The sequence below is a fragment of the Lathamus discolor genome, chromosome 4 (assembly GCF_037157495.1).
Source record: "Lathamus discolor isolate bLatDis1 chromosome 4, bLatDis1.hap1, whole genome shotgun sequence".
Classification (NCBI taxonomy): Eukaryota; Metazoa; Chordata; class Aves; order Psittaciformes; family Psittacidae; genus Lathamus; species Lathamus discolor.
This window is the reverse complement of record NC_088887.1, coordinates 103658246-103674793: the sequence shown is the minus strand read 5'-3', so window position 1 is coordinate 103674793 and position 16548 is coordinate 103658246. Positions and strand designations below refer to the sequence as shown.

At 37.8% G+C, this 16548-nt stretch overlaps 1 protein-coding gene across 3 annotated transcripts in view; it reads left to right on the top strand.

Annotated features, from left to right (window-relative positions):
* Positions 1-16548, top strand: part of NBEA (neurobeachin) — a 510937-nt gene that overhangs the window by 306628 nt on the left and 187761 nt on the right. For all 3 annotated transcript variants that reach the window (XM_065678397.1, XM_065678396.1, XM_065678395.1), the window contains one exon: positions 7823-7947. In XM_065678397.1, coding sequence (XP_065534469.1) covers positions 7823-7947 — 125 coding nt within the window. The remainder of the gene's footprint in view (positions 1-7822; positions 7948-16548) is intronic.

Here is a 16548-nt window from a genome sequence, read left to right as displayed (position 1 = left end):
CTCCACCAGCTTCTTATGTTCTTCTTTATGGGCTGTCTCCCTGCTCTTATGTCACCTCACCAGTCTGTGAACATAACTTTATCGTATTGTACTGATATACTTCCCTGGGATGTGTCCACACAGCTTCTTTCAAAAATTACAATATGAATCGAGTCACTCAACATTGTATTAACAAAAAAACACCTTTTAAAATATTAAATGTGACCTATATTTCTATGAGTACTTAGCATCCTTCTATTTAAATGGTAAGCTCTTTTTCTGACACTTTTTCCCTTCTGCGCTGAAATTCTGCTAAATATGTACTGATGTGTAACAATTATTATTCTTCTGCATGTGTACTTAAGATAGAAAATATTGTTAAGAATGCCTAAAGATTTTTTAAACTCCTATTTATAAATCTTTTACTGTCTTTTTGAATTTTCTCTGCATTAGATGTTCCTCAGGTTATTGACATCTTTATTTTAATATGTGTGGGTGTTTCCTGGTTTTAGTATTATTCTTAGTTTTCAGTATTTCCAGTTATATTTCTATGATTTTCTAGCATGCTTTTTGGAAAAAACATAATGGAGCTTTGTGATTTTTGTAACAAAAAATCTTTTTTTGTGAGGAGCAACGATACTAGTTATGCAAATTAAGGCTTCTGATACGTATTTCTGTTCATGTGCAATAGGGCTTTGTTTTAGCCATTGTAATTGTTTTATCCATTATAATACAGAATATGATTTTTGCATACCTGTCTCACCATCTTGATAAAAACAGTAGTCACTGTTTCCATTTCAAGCACAATCAGAAAAGCCTTCACTGTAATACACTTACGGTATCTGCTGCTATACTATTTGAAACAGTATTTTTTTCTTTCATTGGTACAAAAGACAATATTACTTAGATTTTCTGGCAAATAGATTTATATTTTAGCTTAAACTTTTTAACTCTAATACTGCATAATAATTACTTGGATTTTTTTGTATTTTCAAGTTTTATTTTACTTTTAAAAAAAATATAATTTTTCTATTCTTCATATTACCTTAGGGAAATGCTTTATACTTTTTTAACATACTTTTTTTTGCCTTATTTCTCAAAACACAGTCAGAATTCCACCCTGTGGAATTTTCTTTTTAAAATATGTTACATAAAACCAACCAGGACTAATTCTTGAAATTATAGATCATCAGTTCCTTGCCTTTTCTATGCAGTTTCCCACTATTACAAAGATTATGGATTCTCTGACATCCTTTTAATTCTGTGACCCACCTCTTTTTCCAAACAACTTTTTCCCCTTCCCCCATGCCTGCAGGCTTGTTCCTCTTCATTAACATATTCGAACTTAATCTCTTCCATCTGGCAGCCCATCCTTTGGCCTGCGGTCTAAAGATCTTTTATGAACATGTGTACTGCTACTCTCCACTGTTTGCATTTGCCTTTCGTTGCTGTAGCTGTAGGTGACACACAGCAAACTGTATTTATACGTTAACAGGGACTATGTTTCACAGCCATAGAGCTGCTGTCACAGATGCTGACTTGCCCACAGGGTGCACAAAGGCTTGCTATTTAGGATAGATGATATTCATAAGTAAAAGACTAAAACCTTCCTATGCGCTTCATCAGCGCTGTAGCCTAGGAGTTAACAGAAAAATGTTTCCAAAAGCTGCCTTGAAAAAGTTCAAGCCGTAGAAATGTTGGGAAAAGGCAGGGAGGACTTTGCTGCACAGGCCTGCTTGATATTCCTCTAAATAATTTTGGTGGAAGGGTGCTACACAATTTTTCCTCTAGGATGGTAGTAGGTTTGGTTATCTGAAATACTTTGGTCTGTCTGAGTAATCTTTGTCCCCAGATATATGGAAGGTGTGTGTGGTGCAGGAGCAAAGAGAATTATACAGAATTCTGTGCAGTTCTGAGTTTTAGAGCAACCTGACCTTGAGAGACTTCAAAACTGTTTGCTCTAACTTACCAAAGTCCACCTTGGCTACCTTGGATAGCATAACACAACTTTCCATGCTATGCTGGTCTTTAACAAGATAAAATGCTGTTCCAAGTAGGAGAATGTACATAGCTAACTGCTAAGTGGGCACCCATGATGACAGTGACAGTGAAACATAATTTGCAGTCCTTCAGTAAATGTAGTAAAATAGCACTTTTTCCACTGAAACGTTTACATTTTGTGTCTGTATTAACTCTATGAAAGACTGCAAATCTGGAATTTAGGTTTAAGTTTGCAACATGCACACCACTCCAGACAAGTTTTGTAATATCACTAGTTTCATGCTAGTCCTCATTATGATATTACAGTTTGTAAGGAAATTATCTTGAGAGTTAAACTCACAGTGCAGACTTCTTTGGATCATGTGTTTTAGGGTGCATTTTAAATAACTGTTCAGTTAAATGGATACAGATATATTTCTTTTTTTTGAAATATGTAGAAGTAGCTCATGAATGATGAACTTTTGGTTGTTAAAAAATAATAATTCATTGCAGTGTGCTTAACATGCACTTTTTCATTAAAACAAGCCTGATTCAAAATGTCACTAAACTGGTATAAAATATGGGGGAATAAGAAATTACACAATTGGTGTGGAAATAAGCATTATTAATAATATACATTATTTAAGAAAGTAAACCCTATATTGTACTTGTTGCAGAGTTAAATTACTAAAATTACTTGATTTAGACAAGGCACTTCTAGGAAAAATGGATTGTAGCACAAACAGATCTGGATAATTTACAGACATGCTGTTTTCTAGACTGACTTGTGCCTGGTACAGCATTAGAAGTTGCTGTTCTGCTTGATTTACAGCCATCATTTAGAATTACCTTTCAGTTACCTAAGTTCCTGAAAAATCTTAAAGCCTGACTAGTATCCACAGGATTAGAATATAAGTATTTCTAAAGTACTGTAATCTAGGGCTAGACAATTTAATACTGATTCAGTCCATAGCTCTGGATTTTTAAAGCAAGTTAAATTCTTAGTTTTAGGCGGCAACTTGTGGCCTCAGTCTTCTACTTACTAGTAATTTTAAATCTAATTAAAAAATATAATAATATAACTTTTTAGGAAAATCCCACTAGTTTATTTGTCTATAATGCAAGTGACGAATCTCAGCCATTCAAAACTTTCTGTAAATATAGCCACCAGATTTTCAGGTGTCTGCTTTCTTGCTAACTACAGGGTACGAGAAAGTTATCTTGTCTTTTTATTAAAAATGTTGCTTGAAGAGACAAGGGTGAATCAGACAGTAACTGGTTAAGATTCAGAAACCTTTTCTCCAGGGTTCAGATACCATCTTCCAATATCCAGAAGTATTTAATAACATTGTGGGATAGACTCCTGTAGAAAACCCTGTGGAGAATTTCAGCTGTGTTTTGAAAAGCCATATAATTTGTGATTAGGAATAAGGTTTGTGTTCTGTTATCTTTAATTTTTTTATTTTGCACCATCATTACATATTTCAGGCTTTGATCTCTGATGAACTTGAACCTTTTTTGGATTCCCAAAATAGACTTTATCCTCCGACAATTTCATCACTTCTTTACCTAGCACTTCCTTAAAATAGTGACTTTAAAAAAATAGCGACTTCATTAAAAGAGTGAACTGTTTTACTTTCATCTGAGAATACACCTTATTCTTCAGACTGATCTAGGGCCCACTTAGAATTAAACTTGGCTAGGGATGTGAAAGATAACAGGAAAGGATTCTATAATTACATTGCAAATAAAAGACAGACTAGCAACAACGTGGGCCCTGTCCAGAAGCTACTGGGATAACTGGCTACCCTGGATTTGGAGAAGGCTGAGGTTCTTAATGACTTCTTTGCCTCAGTCTTCACTGGCAAAGGCTCTGACTGCACCACCCAGGTCTTAGAAGGTAGACGCAGGGACTGTGAGAATGAAGACCTTGGGCCCACTGTAGGAGAGGATCTGGTTCGAGACCATCTTAAGAACCCGAACGTACACAAGACCATGGGACCTGATGAAATGCATCTGTGGGTCCTGAAGGAGCTGACAAATGAAGTTGCTAAGCCACTGGCCATCATATTTGAAAAATCATGGCAGTTGGGTGAAGTTCTTGATGACTGGAAAAAGGTCAATATAACCCCCATTTTCAAGAAGGGGAAAATGGAAGATCCAGGTAACCACAGACCAGTGAGTCTCACCTCTGTGGCTGGCAAAATCTTGGAGCAGATTCTCCTTGAAGGCATGTTAAGGCATGTGAAAAACAACAAGGTACTTGGTGACAGCCAGTATGACTTCACTAAGGGGAAATCCTGACTGGCCAATTTGGTGGACTTCTATGGTGAGGCTACAGAACTGATGGACAGAGGTAGAGCAGTTGACGTCATCTACCTGGACTTGTGCAAAGCATTTGACACTGTCCCGCATGATATCCTTGTCTCTAAATTGGAGAGACATCAGTTTGATAGGTGGACCACTGGGTGGATAAAGAACTGGCTGGATGGCCGCACACAAAGAGTTGTGGTCAATGGCTCAATGTCTGGCTGGAGACGAGTAATGAGTGGTGCCTCTCAGGGATCGGTGTTGGGACCAGTCTTGATCAACATCTTTACTGGTGACATGGACAGTGGGATTGAGTGTGCCCTCAGCAAGTTTACCAACGACACAAAGCTGTGTGCTTCGGTTGATATGCTGGAGGGAAGGGATGCCATCCAGAGGGACTTTGACACACTTGTGAGGTGGGCTGATGCCAACCTCATGAAGTTTAACCATGCCAAATGCAAGGTCTTACACCTGGGTCGGAGCAATCCCAGGCACAGCTACAGGTTGGGCAGAGAAGAGATTCAGAGCAGCCCTGCAGAAGAGGATTTAGGGGTGTTGGTCAATGAGAAACTTAACATGAGCCAGCTTCAGTGTACACTCGCAGCCCAGAAAGCCAACCATATCCTGGGCTGCATCAAAAGGAGCGTGACCAGCAGGTCAAAGGAGGTGATCATGCCCCTCTACTCTGCTGTTGTGAGACCTCACCTGGAGTACTGTGTGCAGTTCTGGTGTCCTCAACATAAAAAGGACATGGAACTGCTGGAACAAGTCCAGAGGAGGGCCACGAGGATGATCAAGGGACTGGAGCACCTCCCGTATGAAGACAGGCTGAGGAAGTTGGGGCTGTTCAGTCTGGAGAAGAGAAGGCTGCGTGGGGACCTCATAGCAGCCTTCCAGTATCCGAAGGGGGCCTATAGGGATGCTGGGGATGGGCTCTTCATTAGGGACTGTGGTGATAGGACAAGGGGTAATGGGTTAAAACTTAAACAGGGGAAGTTTAGATTGGATATGAGGAAGAAATTCTTTACTGTGGGGGTGGTGAGGCACTGGAATGGGTTGCCCAAGGCTGTTGTGAATGCTCCATCCCTTGTGGTGTTCAAGGACAGGTTGGACAGAGCCTTGGGTGCCATGGTTTAGTGTGAGGTGTCCCTGCCCATGTCAGGGAGGTTGGAACTAGATGATCTTGAGTTCCTTCCCAACCCTAACTGTTCTATGATTCTGTGATTGATGAAATTAATGGATTACCAGATTAAAAAACGAACAAATTAAAAATTATTTTTTTTAATTCTTTGAATATTTCTTAATTTCATTAAAAGTTTTTTATTCTTACATAATTGTATCTTCTTATCTACCTGACAGCCTTTTTTTATTAATATTGTGGAGACAAATGTAATTTCAGAGAACTCTTTTGCTTAAAGTGTTTTCTTTAATATCTTTGCTTCTGTTCCGTCATTAATTACTCTTAGATGAAATTAAAACGGAAAAATTTTTAAAATTAAAAAAGGGAAAGCCTTAAAAAAAATCACTGTCATAAAAAACCAGACTTCTGAATTGTCTTTGATATCATCAGTTTAAGATCTAGACTTGAGGTGTGCAAGGAGTCTTTAAGCTTTGTCTTTTAAAGCATGGGGCAGTTACCTACTCATTTCTGCATTCGTATCACATCTGGGTCAAGTCACAGTAAAATTAATCTATGCTCAGTGTAGGAGGAAAAATGGTGGACTGATACTTCAGGCTAACAGGACAGGTCTAGCAGAAACTGTACCATACCACAAAACCAAAGTAGGCTATTTTATTTAACAAAAGATAACTGGCACTCAAGATAGCAAGATATTTCTGTCTCAGAGCATGCAGTCTAGGCCATTATTGCTGCATCTTCCCACCATGGGAGCTCAAAGTCCCTGCCTCACCTTTACACAAGATGTTCTGAATTGTTCTCGATTAGGAAGCAGCTCCCACTGAACTCCTAAAGTTGCCTCCTTACTGCTTGTAGATAAGTAAAATGCCTGCTCTGCAAGGTAGCAGTGAAAGTAGGATCTTCATACAGACTCAAGAAGCATATAGTGAAAATGTCATTCAGAATGTGAAAAAGCCCAAAACTGACTAAAATGTATGAGGTGCTGCTTCTCAAAATTTGTAACTAGAATGTATTCTGGAACATCCACTCACCTTGGTGCTGTGTGCTCCAGAACTGATCCAGGTTTTATGACAGCAGTTAGTAAAATTGGACAAGAACTCATGCAAGCATGAAAAAAAAACAGGAATTAAGACTGTAAAAAATGAAAACGTCTGTTCTACATTATAGCATAATTCTGCATTTTCTCTGGAAAAGGCTACAAGTATGTAGCTTATCAAAATGAAGGCAATATAGAAAACAGTGGCTGAAGTGACACATTGTAAAATCTAGAAAAGATGTAGTCCATACTTATGAAAACTTTCCTTTATTTTTTCATCTTCCTTTTGACGACACACCTCCAGGGTTCTGAAGATAGACTGAAAGTTGTTTAAAGCATTTGCTCCCTGGTTATGGTATGAAAGGTCATGATCTGCACAATCATTTTAACTGCATTGTGTGTTCATTTAAGATTTTGATGTTAAGAATGCATCCACAAACATTCTGGGTATTTGACAGTAATCCAAAACAATTTCATAATGTTGCCTTAAAATACAGCTTAGCCCAAATATCTCACAACATACTTAAAAAATTGATGTGGGAGATGTTAGTGTTGATAAGGTCAAGAAGTAGTCTGAAAGTGGAGATGGTAATTTCTTTAGAACCAAAGCTGAATACCAGATGATTATATGTATATATGTTTTGACTCAAATATAGGTTAACTATGACTTCTATCAGTCTACAGAGCTTTAATATGGCTTTTGAATGTAAAAAGGCAATGTAATGCGAAGATGGCCATGGTTGTTAATGGCTTGTATTAGCTGGAAGCTATAAAATCATCCTAGTACTCTGTTAGTGCTGGCATAATAATTTACCAAGACAATTACCACATGGTGGAATTTTTTTGCTGCTCTAATTCAGTGTTATTAATAATGAATAAAACTGCAATTTTCTCAGGTTGCTAGGGGCAGTAGGGAATTATTTCAATGAATATTTCAGCACATTAGTTTAATCATAGTTCCACAAAATTCAAGTGGGCAATATTTTATACTTCTAAGTTCAGTCTGCTAAGGGACCATAGTCATTAAATTGCAAACTATTTGCACTGAGGTTCATTCTATGATTTACAAGTCTTGTTAAAAAAACTGTAAAAGAAAACAAGCTGTGCCATTAATACTTGTAATTTGATGCTGCATTTGTTAATGGGCTCAGCGTGATTAATGTTTTTAGCAGCAGCAGAACATTTGGGACAGGCAGGGCTGAGGTTTATAATATATAAATGCATGTAAAGGAACGTTAGAATACTGTATGTTTTAGTAATACTTTTTTTACAAGATTGTATTCTTGAAATAGAAAAGCAGCAATGAAATTATACTATAATGTATGTAAATACAGTTCAAGCTGTGGTAGGTGCTGATGTGTGTGTTCTTTATTTCACAGCCAACTGCATGACTTCTGGCGCTTGGATTACTGGGAAGACGATTTGCGCCGGCGGAGGCGATTTGTTCGCAATGCTTTTGGGTCTACTCATGCTGATGCCCTCCTAAAAGCTGCTGTGGAATATGGTCAGTACTACCTCCTGCTTAAAAATATAGCTTATGATGTTTTCTTTATATCCATGAGTCCCTGAAAATCATGTCCTTTGCTTTCTAAGGACTGTGCTGAGAATTCCTAGGACAACATATTCTTAGAAAAGGAATTCTTTCAATTCTTACACTTTAATGAACCAGAAGGCTTGAGCTTGTCAGCTGTAGAATTATCTGATCCCTAAGAGATTCACGCTATACCTCTCTAGCATTCCCAGCACTAATTTTGAGACACCAATAAAAGTAACTGAACTTGTCTCTCTGGAGTGACAGAACAAAACAGTTAGGCCATCAAACTTATGTGTTGTAATAGCTCCATTCGAGACTTTTCATGGATGAGGAGTTAACTGTTTTTAAATACTATCAGAAGTTTTATCCTGGCATGAATAATCTCAGTCAAAAGTTCATTGTTTTTTTTTCCCCTGCAAATCATGACATACATAAGAACTTGTTTAAACTCATTATTTTAAGGATACTTATGCTTTGAATAGTTAACTGACTACAAACGAGGCTCTAGACACTTAAAGATTAGATGATGTTTGATTTTCTTGGAGAGGTAGCTGAAGTATAAAAGAGGAAGGATGAACATGCTTACAAATTTCCTTATATCATCTAAAAGTTTAATATGTTTAGTGACTTCTGTACAGCAGACTGAATCTGAGTACTCCGGAAGTCTAAAGCAAATATATTTCTAATGTTTAAGCTGAGGTATCTCCCTAATGTATCAAGGAAACAAGGTTTTTAAAGAATATTATGTTTTCTGCCCTTCTTTTTTCTCTAATCAGTCCTTTTCTTTTTTCTTTTTTTTTTTAATTTAAGTCAGTAGTACTGAAAAAAAAAACAACTGTGTTTCTTTAGCATTTAGGAGTAAAAACTTGAAGTAATCTGCACAAAGCAAGTTGAACCTTTCAGCTGATCTGTAGCAAAAGGCTAATGTTGCCAGAAGTTCTGAATAGGATAGATGTAAAGCTAACTCTGTATGACCTACACATTTCACCAACTTTGCAGGTTCTTGAGGCAAAGAGCTGAGATTCAAACAAGGTTAGACATATAAATGAATATATGTGTGTGCAGTTATACTAGCTAGTGTAATTTAATACTTACTTAAACATGAAGACTGTCATACACAGGACTTCAGTCATAAACTGTTCGTAAGTTGGGTTAAGGAAGATATTTCCCCCAGTAGTATATAGTATTTCATATTTGACAAAGGGTTATATTCACCATGTTCTTCCAAAACATCAAAATACAGATCTTATGAAAGGCAGATGCAAAACTGTGCTAATTGCTATGTTGCATTTGTAAGCAAATAACCATCAAAATCATGGGCTTTACATGTTATATAGGTATAAGAACACTTAAACATATTTTCAAATTTTTATATTAAACTAACATAAAAATAGGAAAAAATCTGATTTATATGCTATTACAAAGTCTTAAGCCTTGGTATTATCCTGTTTTTAAAATAACAGTAGCTTTCCATTTACTTATATGGACTTGTTTCATGCTTTTAGAGCAGGAGTGTTGCATCTTTGGGATAAGATTGCACTTAAAGGATGCTGGAAATGGTTTGGGTTTTGTTTGGGGGGGGGGGTTATGAGAACTATGATACAGCTTGCACTTAAACAGTTTCAGCATGTTGCAGAGATTGCCTCCATTTATGTAGTTCTGTGTTCTAGTTTTAGTGCAGGTGACAGCTGCCTAGTAGTAGAGCTAGTCTAAAAGACAAAGCTGCAAGAAAAAGAAATAGAAAAACTGAAGTGGTTTCATACTGGATTGTTTCCATATAATCATAGAATAGTTAGGGTAGGAAAGGAACTTAAGATCATCAAGTTCCAACCCCCCCTGCCATGGGCACGGACACCTCACACTAAACCATGGCACCCATGGCTCTGTCCAACCTGGCTTTGAACACCACAAGGGATGGAGCATTCACAACAGCCTTGGGCAACCCATTCCAGTGTCTCACCACCCTCACAGGAAAGAATTTCTTCCTTATATCCAATCTAATTTCATGCTACTCACCTGTTAGTGCATTCAACATAGAGGAAAATTAAAGTCCAGGTGTATTTAGAGGTGGTGTGCATCAAACTTAGTGGTTGCGTAAAAATCACAATAGACTGAAGTTGTCTTGAATGCAAGACAAATCATTCTAACAAATCATTTTAACAAATCATTCTAACTTTTGACATGTATTTAAAATGAGCATCTGGAATTTTAAGCCAGCATGCATTAAAGTTATAATTTGTGGATTCTATCTAGATGTGCTTACTTTTGAGAGGCTTCTCATACTGAAACTTTCTAGCTGACCTTTCTCTGTAAGAAAACATCCTTAACACTGATGTTATTTTTATGCTGCTTGGTGTTACTAATGAGTTGAATAATTTATGAGGTTGTCATGTGAAAAGGATTTGGTGCAGTTTGATGTACTTTTAGCCTCTGGTGTTGCAATGTGATTAATAAAGAGCTGGAGGCAGATTTTTTTCCACAGGGCTTAACTTTCATTGTTGGATTTTTTTATTAGATTTGTTTTGATAATTCTGTTTGAAACAGTTTGGTAGTACAATGCCCCTAGCATCCAAAACTAAGCATGATATCACACTACAGAAAGCAATTAAAGCATTTTGAAAAAATCATACTGCATAGTTTGCCAGTAGTAGTTTTGTTGGGTTTTTTCTGACCTCAGATATTTTGTTTGTGAGAAATAAACTATTCATCTCAGCAAACTTTGTTGGGCTTTTGTTATATTAATAGCAATTTTTCATCTTGACTGATACCTCTAGTACAAGTAAAGCTATTTTGAGCAACAGTAAAATAGTGAAAACATCTCACAAGTTTTTGTTATCTACACTGACTGTCAGTTACCATTTAGGGACTTTGTGCATAAATATCGCAATGGAGGAATGTTTAGTCAAAGCCTAAGTCAGCAAGCTCCTCAGTGTCTACGATCAAAGGCATCAGCTTAAATAGGTCTGATCAGGCATTGCAGAAGAGGGCAGACAGTTTCAGCTGGGCAAAAATCACAGAGCAAAGATGACAAAATTAATCAGTCATTTCTTTGGCAGTAAATAATAAGATGTGCTGAGTACTGCAGATGAGAGAATCTCCAGATACCTTGGAGGATGTGCCTGCTTAACACCTGATTTATCTAAGCTTTTTCAGCCATCAAAATATGACCTTGATAAATAAAAAAGTGTTCTACAGTCACTCTAGTATTAAATCAGAGTTGATGGTGGATGTATGGATACTGTAATTATATAATACTTGCAGTCATCAAGAAATAGAAGAGTCTTGGAAAGGAAAACTGTATCTGTGATCCGTATGTTTGTTTTAGAGAAATTATAGCAAATGATAAATTCTACCTTAAAAAGATTATTTAAAAAGTTATAATTTTAGCTGATAAGTGACTACTTCCTGTAGGAAACATTATGTATAATCTACTACTGGAAAACAGTATTCTCTCAAAAAATGTCTACTACAGGGCAAGTGAATGAAGCATCATTCATATTTAACTACAGTCTGTTAGTCAGCTGTTTTATGCATGTTCAGATGTCTGGTTTTGATAAAATATAATATACATACATACATGTATGCATGTGTGCATCTAGCACACACATATACATATATGTGTTTGAAGTATCTGACAAGTAAAAAATATTGCAGTGAGAAATTATAACATATTTATATGGCTATATACAAGTGTTTAAAAAATTATAGCTTATTCCTATGGTTAAGTACTTAGATGTCCTTTGAAACTGTAGGTACATCCAAGTCATAACAGCATTTACACAAGATGTACTGGAGAAATTTTGCCTTTGGATTAGTCTCCTCCATTTTTAAAATTTGGTATTAGGCATTGATTCGTCTGTAATCTGTTAAAATGACTTTCATATCTAGATTTAAAATTCAAGCATAATTGGTTCAGCATTGCATCATCTGCTGCACCCTTTTGTTTTAGTTAAATTCTCACTTAAATAGAAATATAGATTCATTTCTTCCTTTTGTGAAGCTGAAGGGGTACTATTTCCTGCATTATCAAAATGCAAGCTATAATGGGATTTTGAACTATCTGGAAACTTTACTTAGTAGAGTTTTAATTTTATAGTGTCAGTGGCTTTTGAACAATTTTTATTTGAAGTTTAGATAACATTTCAATGTAATTGATTAAACTGTAGACTGAAAAGAAAGAAAAAAGAAAAAAGGATTGTATAAAACATTATAAACTCTACTTCCCCAAATTTTGCTACCAATAAATGCATGACATATGCAGATATGACCCAGTGATTCTGTACATGTGGTGAAAGAACTGTCTGTTCCAGTTAATCACCTTAACAGTTTACAGTCATTGGAGATTAGTATAGATGAGACACTACTGTCCCACCCTGCCAGTGAGACAGAATACTTCTCCACAGAGGTCATCTGAAGAGCAAAATAGTTAATTTATTAAGCTTTGGTCCTTCAGTCTTTGAAGACTGTGGTACACAAACCATTTGCACATAGAGGGTGTCTAAGAAAGGCTACATTTTCTAGTCTGCACTGGAGGAAATAAACATGAATAACTCTGTGCCCATGTTCTAAACATATGTATGAAAGCTGGTCAAATATTTCTAGTGTCTGTGCTCAAGAATATTGGGCTGTTAAGCCAATTATCATGACAGATCCTGGATGCTTAGAATGAAAAAGAAAAAAAAAAAAAAAAAATAGAAAAAACAAAACTATAAAAGAAAAAAAGCCTTCATAATGCTTCCTAATGTAGTGTATGATACATTCAAGTTTTGAAACAAAGCTGTAGATATGTCTTACATGTGCAATATGGCAACTCCTTTTGATCTTGCATATTTTAAGTTACTCATTCCATTATGCATTTGGACATCTAATTAGCAACCTTATTTCAAGAGCGGTTCTAGCTGAAGCACTGTATATCGCTCCTTCAGGGACTTGTCGTTAGTGCTTTGAGTTTCAGCAAATGTTGTGCATGCTCATCATCAGGAATATGGTTTCATTATATAAACAATTAAAAAACATCAGGTTTTGAAATCTGAAATGTGCAAATCTGAAATCTGCTTTCATAAAAGCAGCTGGATTTTGATAGACTTTCAAAGAATTGCAGGCATGATTCCTTCAGGCTGCTGAAGGACTTACATTCACAGACTGTTTAGCTTCAGGTATGCACTACCTTGCATGGGTTCCCTGCTATGAAACTGAAAGTCTGAAATCCATGGGAACCCATACTCAGGTCAGAGACTGTCTTCAGAACAGAGACTCTGGGTGTCCCTAAAGAAAGATTCAATTTTTGAGGGTCCTCAGTATTAAAGAAAAGTGTAGCAAGATGGACTTTCAGTAACTGTAACTCTAAAGCAAACCTTCAGGGTTGAGAAGTCCAGAGCGGTTGATTCATGCAGCTCCTGACTTCCATCTCCTGAACTGCTGAGCTTCCTGCCTACTTCAGCCAGTGTTAAAACAAGACAGAGGTAGGAGACTCCAGAGAAACTGGTAAGAAGTTGGTTTAATTTAGCATGCATCAGTTTTACCAACAAACTCGACATTTTCAAATGATAGACATTTTAAGAAATAGAAATGTCCCATGGACTGGAGATATCATCTCTCTTCAGAAGCTTTGCTGTAAAATCAAACGCCTTAAGCCTGAATGCCCACCTAAAAACTAGTCTTCATTTCCAGACATCCTGCATTTTGGTTTCTGCACTTTGATATATTAGGTTCTTGGCACTAACAGCATTGCTGACAACCTAGAGGTCTTTTTTGTTTGTGAAAATGCCACCATGGTTTACAGTAATTTCAAGATTGTGAAATAAACTCTGCATAAATTATATATAGCTAACAACATTCATTTACTTCTCAGCTTCGTAATGCCCTCTAACTTCATTATCTTCACCCTGTCTTTGGCTGTACATATTGAATATGCCTACCATATTTCCAGAACTGTTTCAACAAAACCAATTGCAGATATATCCTTAAGAAAGTGGCATTTTTTAGTAACTAATGCAGAACTGAAAGCAAATTGAAGACAACTGATAGATACCGAATCATCACCTGTAAGAGTTTTCTAGCAGGCCCACTAGATGCATAAACCCCAGTTACTTTTCTAGGTATCTTATCTGCAGTGAGAGCATTCTGGATGTAGCATGTAAGAGATTAAAGACCTAATTATGCTTTCAGTTCTGTCTATAGAATCATAGAACAGTTAGGGTTGGAAAGGACCTCAAGATCATCTAGTTCAAACACCCCTGCTGTAGGCAAGGACACCTCACACTAAACCATCCCACCCAAGGCTTTGTCCAACCCGGCCTTGAACGCCACCAGGGATGGAGCATTCACAACTTCCCTGAGCAATCCATTCCAGTGCCTCACCAGCCTAACAGGAAAGAATTTCCTCTTTATATCCAATCTAAACTTCCCCTGCTTAAGTTTTAACCCGTTGCCCCTTGTCCTGTCACCACAGTCCCTAATGAATAGTCCATCCCCAGCATCCCTACAGGCCCCCTTCAGGTACTGGAAGGCTGCTATGAGGTCTCCACGCAGCCTTCTCTTCTCCAGGCTGAACAGCCCCAACTTTCTCAGCCTCTCTTCATATGGGAGGTGCTCCAGTCCCCTGATCATCCTCATGGCCCTCCTCTGGACTTGTTCAAGCAGTTCCATGTCCTTTTTATGTTGAGGACACCAGAACTGCACACAATACTGCAGGTGAGGTCTCACAAGAGCAGAGAAGAGGGGCAGGATCACCTCCTTTGACCTGCTGGTCACGCTCCTTTTGATGCAGCCCAGGACACGGTTGGCTTTCTGGGCTGTGAGCGCACACTGAAGCCGGCTCATGTTAATTTTCTCATTGACCAATACCCCCAAGTCCTTCTCCGCAGGGCTGCTCTGAATCTCTTCTTTGCCCAACCTGTAGCTTTCTATACTATATCTATATGAACAGATTTGCTGTCAGAATTGAGTTTGTAGATTTTTCTGTAGGCTTCTTTTACTTCTGAACTGATCCAGATACTATTTAGATATTCCTTGTTTAGCTCAGGGGGAAGGCTCAAGGGGGCCATCTAGTTGTGTATAAATATCTGTTGGGAGAGAATGAAGAAGATGGTGTCAAGACTTCTCTCCCTAGTGACAGGACTATAGGCAACAGGCACAAACAGAAATACAGAACATTCTATTTAAACATAAATTAAAACTTTTTTTTCCTATAATGACAGTCAAACAATGGAACAGGTTGTCCAGAGAAGCTGAATAGCCTCAATCATTAGAAATATCGAAAACCCAGCTTGCCAAGGTCCTTGGCAGCCTGCTTTAGCTGACCGTGCTTTGGGCAGAGGATTGAACTAGACAATCTCCAGAGGTGCTTTCTAGCCTCAGAGATTCTGTGATTCTTATAATGGAGCCAGAGCTTAAAGTAGACAATTGCCAGAACTTTGTCTTCAGTAGTATTTTTAAAACTCTAGATTATTTGTATCTTGATGTTCAAGATTGGTTTTATGTAATTTCTTGTGAGCTTAGAAATAGAGCAGAAAAATTTGATTAATACTAGAAATGCAATCCATGACAAGTTACTTTAATCTTCATAAAACTTTTTTGAGAAATGTAGATTTACGTATCATATCATTACAGAATTACTGAGGTTGGAAGGGACTTGCTCAAGCAAGACCACCTAGAGCAGGTTATCTAGGACTGTCTCCAGAAAGCTTTTAAATACTTCCAAGGGTGGAGACTCCACAGCCTCCCTGAGCAACCTATGCCAGTGGCTGGTCACCATCAGAGTCAGAAAGTGTTTCCTAATGTTCAGAAGGAACCTCCTCTTTCAGTTTTCCCCCATTTCTTCTTGCCCTGTCACTGAAAGGAGCCTGACTCTATCCTCACTGCACCTTCCCTTCAGGTACTTACTATACTGGTAAGATCTCCCCTGAGCTTTCTCTTCTCCAGGCTGAATACTCCCAGCTCTCTTAGCCTTTCCTCATATGAGAGACGCTTCAGTCCCTTCATCATCTTCATGGCCCTTTGCTGGACTCTCTCTGATATGTCCGTATCTCTCTTGTATTCAGAAGCCCAGAACTTGACATAGCATTCCAGGTGTGGCCTCACCAGTGCTCAGTAGATCATCTCTATCAGCCTGTTGTCAATGCTTTGCTTAATGCAGCCCATGATACCATTAACCTTTGCATCAGGAGCACATTGCTCATTCATATCCCACTTGCTGCCCACCAGGACCCCCAGGTGCTTTTTTACAGAGCTGCTTTTCATTTGGGTAGCCCCAGTATATACTGGTGCCTGCATCTTGAACACTGCCAGGGATGGAGCATTCACAGCTTCCTTGGACAACTGTTCCAGCGCCTCATCACTCTCACAGTAAAGAATTTCTTCCTTATATCTAACCTAATTCTGCCCTGTTTAAATTACCTCACTGTATGAGCTAACTTGCATACTGATTGTGAAATCTCCAATGTAATCTGAATTGAGTTTATATCCAAATTGTGTGCCTGAAGTGTCCTGGGTTTAGCGGTAGCAGTTGTTTTTTCTCCTTCTTAGTAGCTGGTGCAGCGCTGCATTTTCGACTTTCGGCCTGGGAACAGC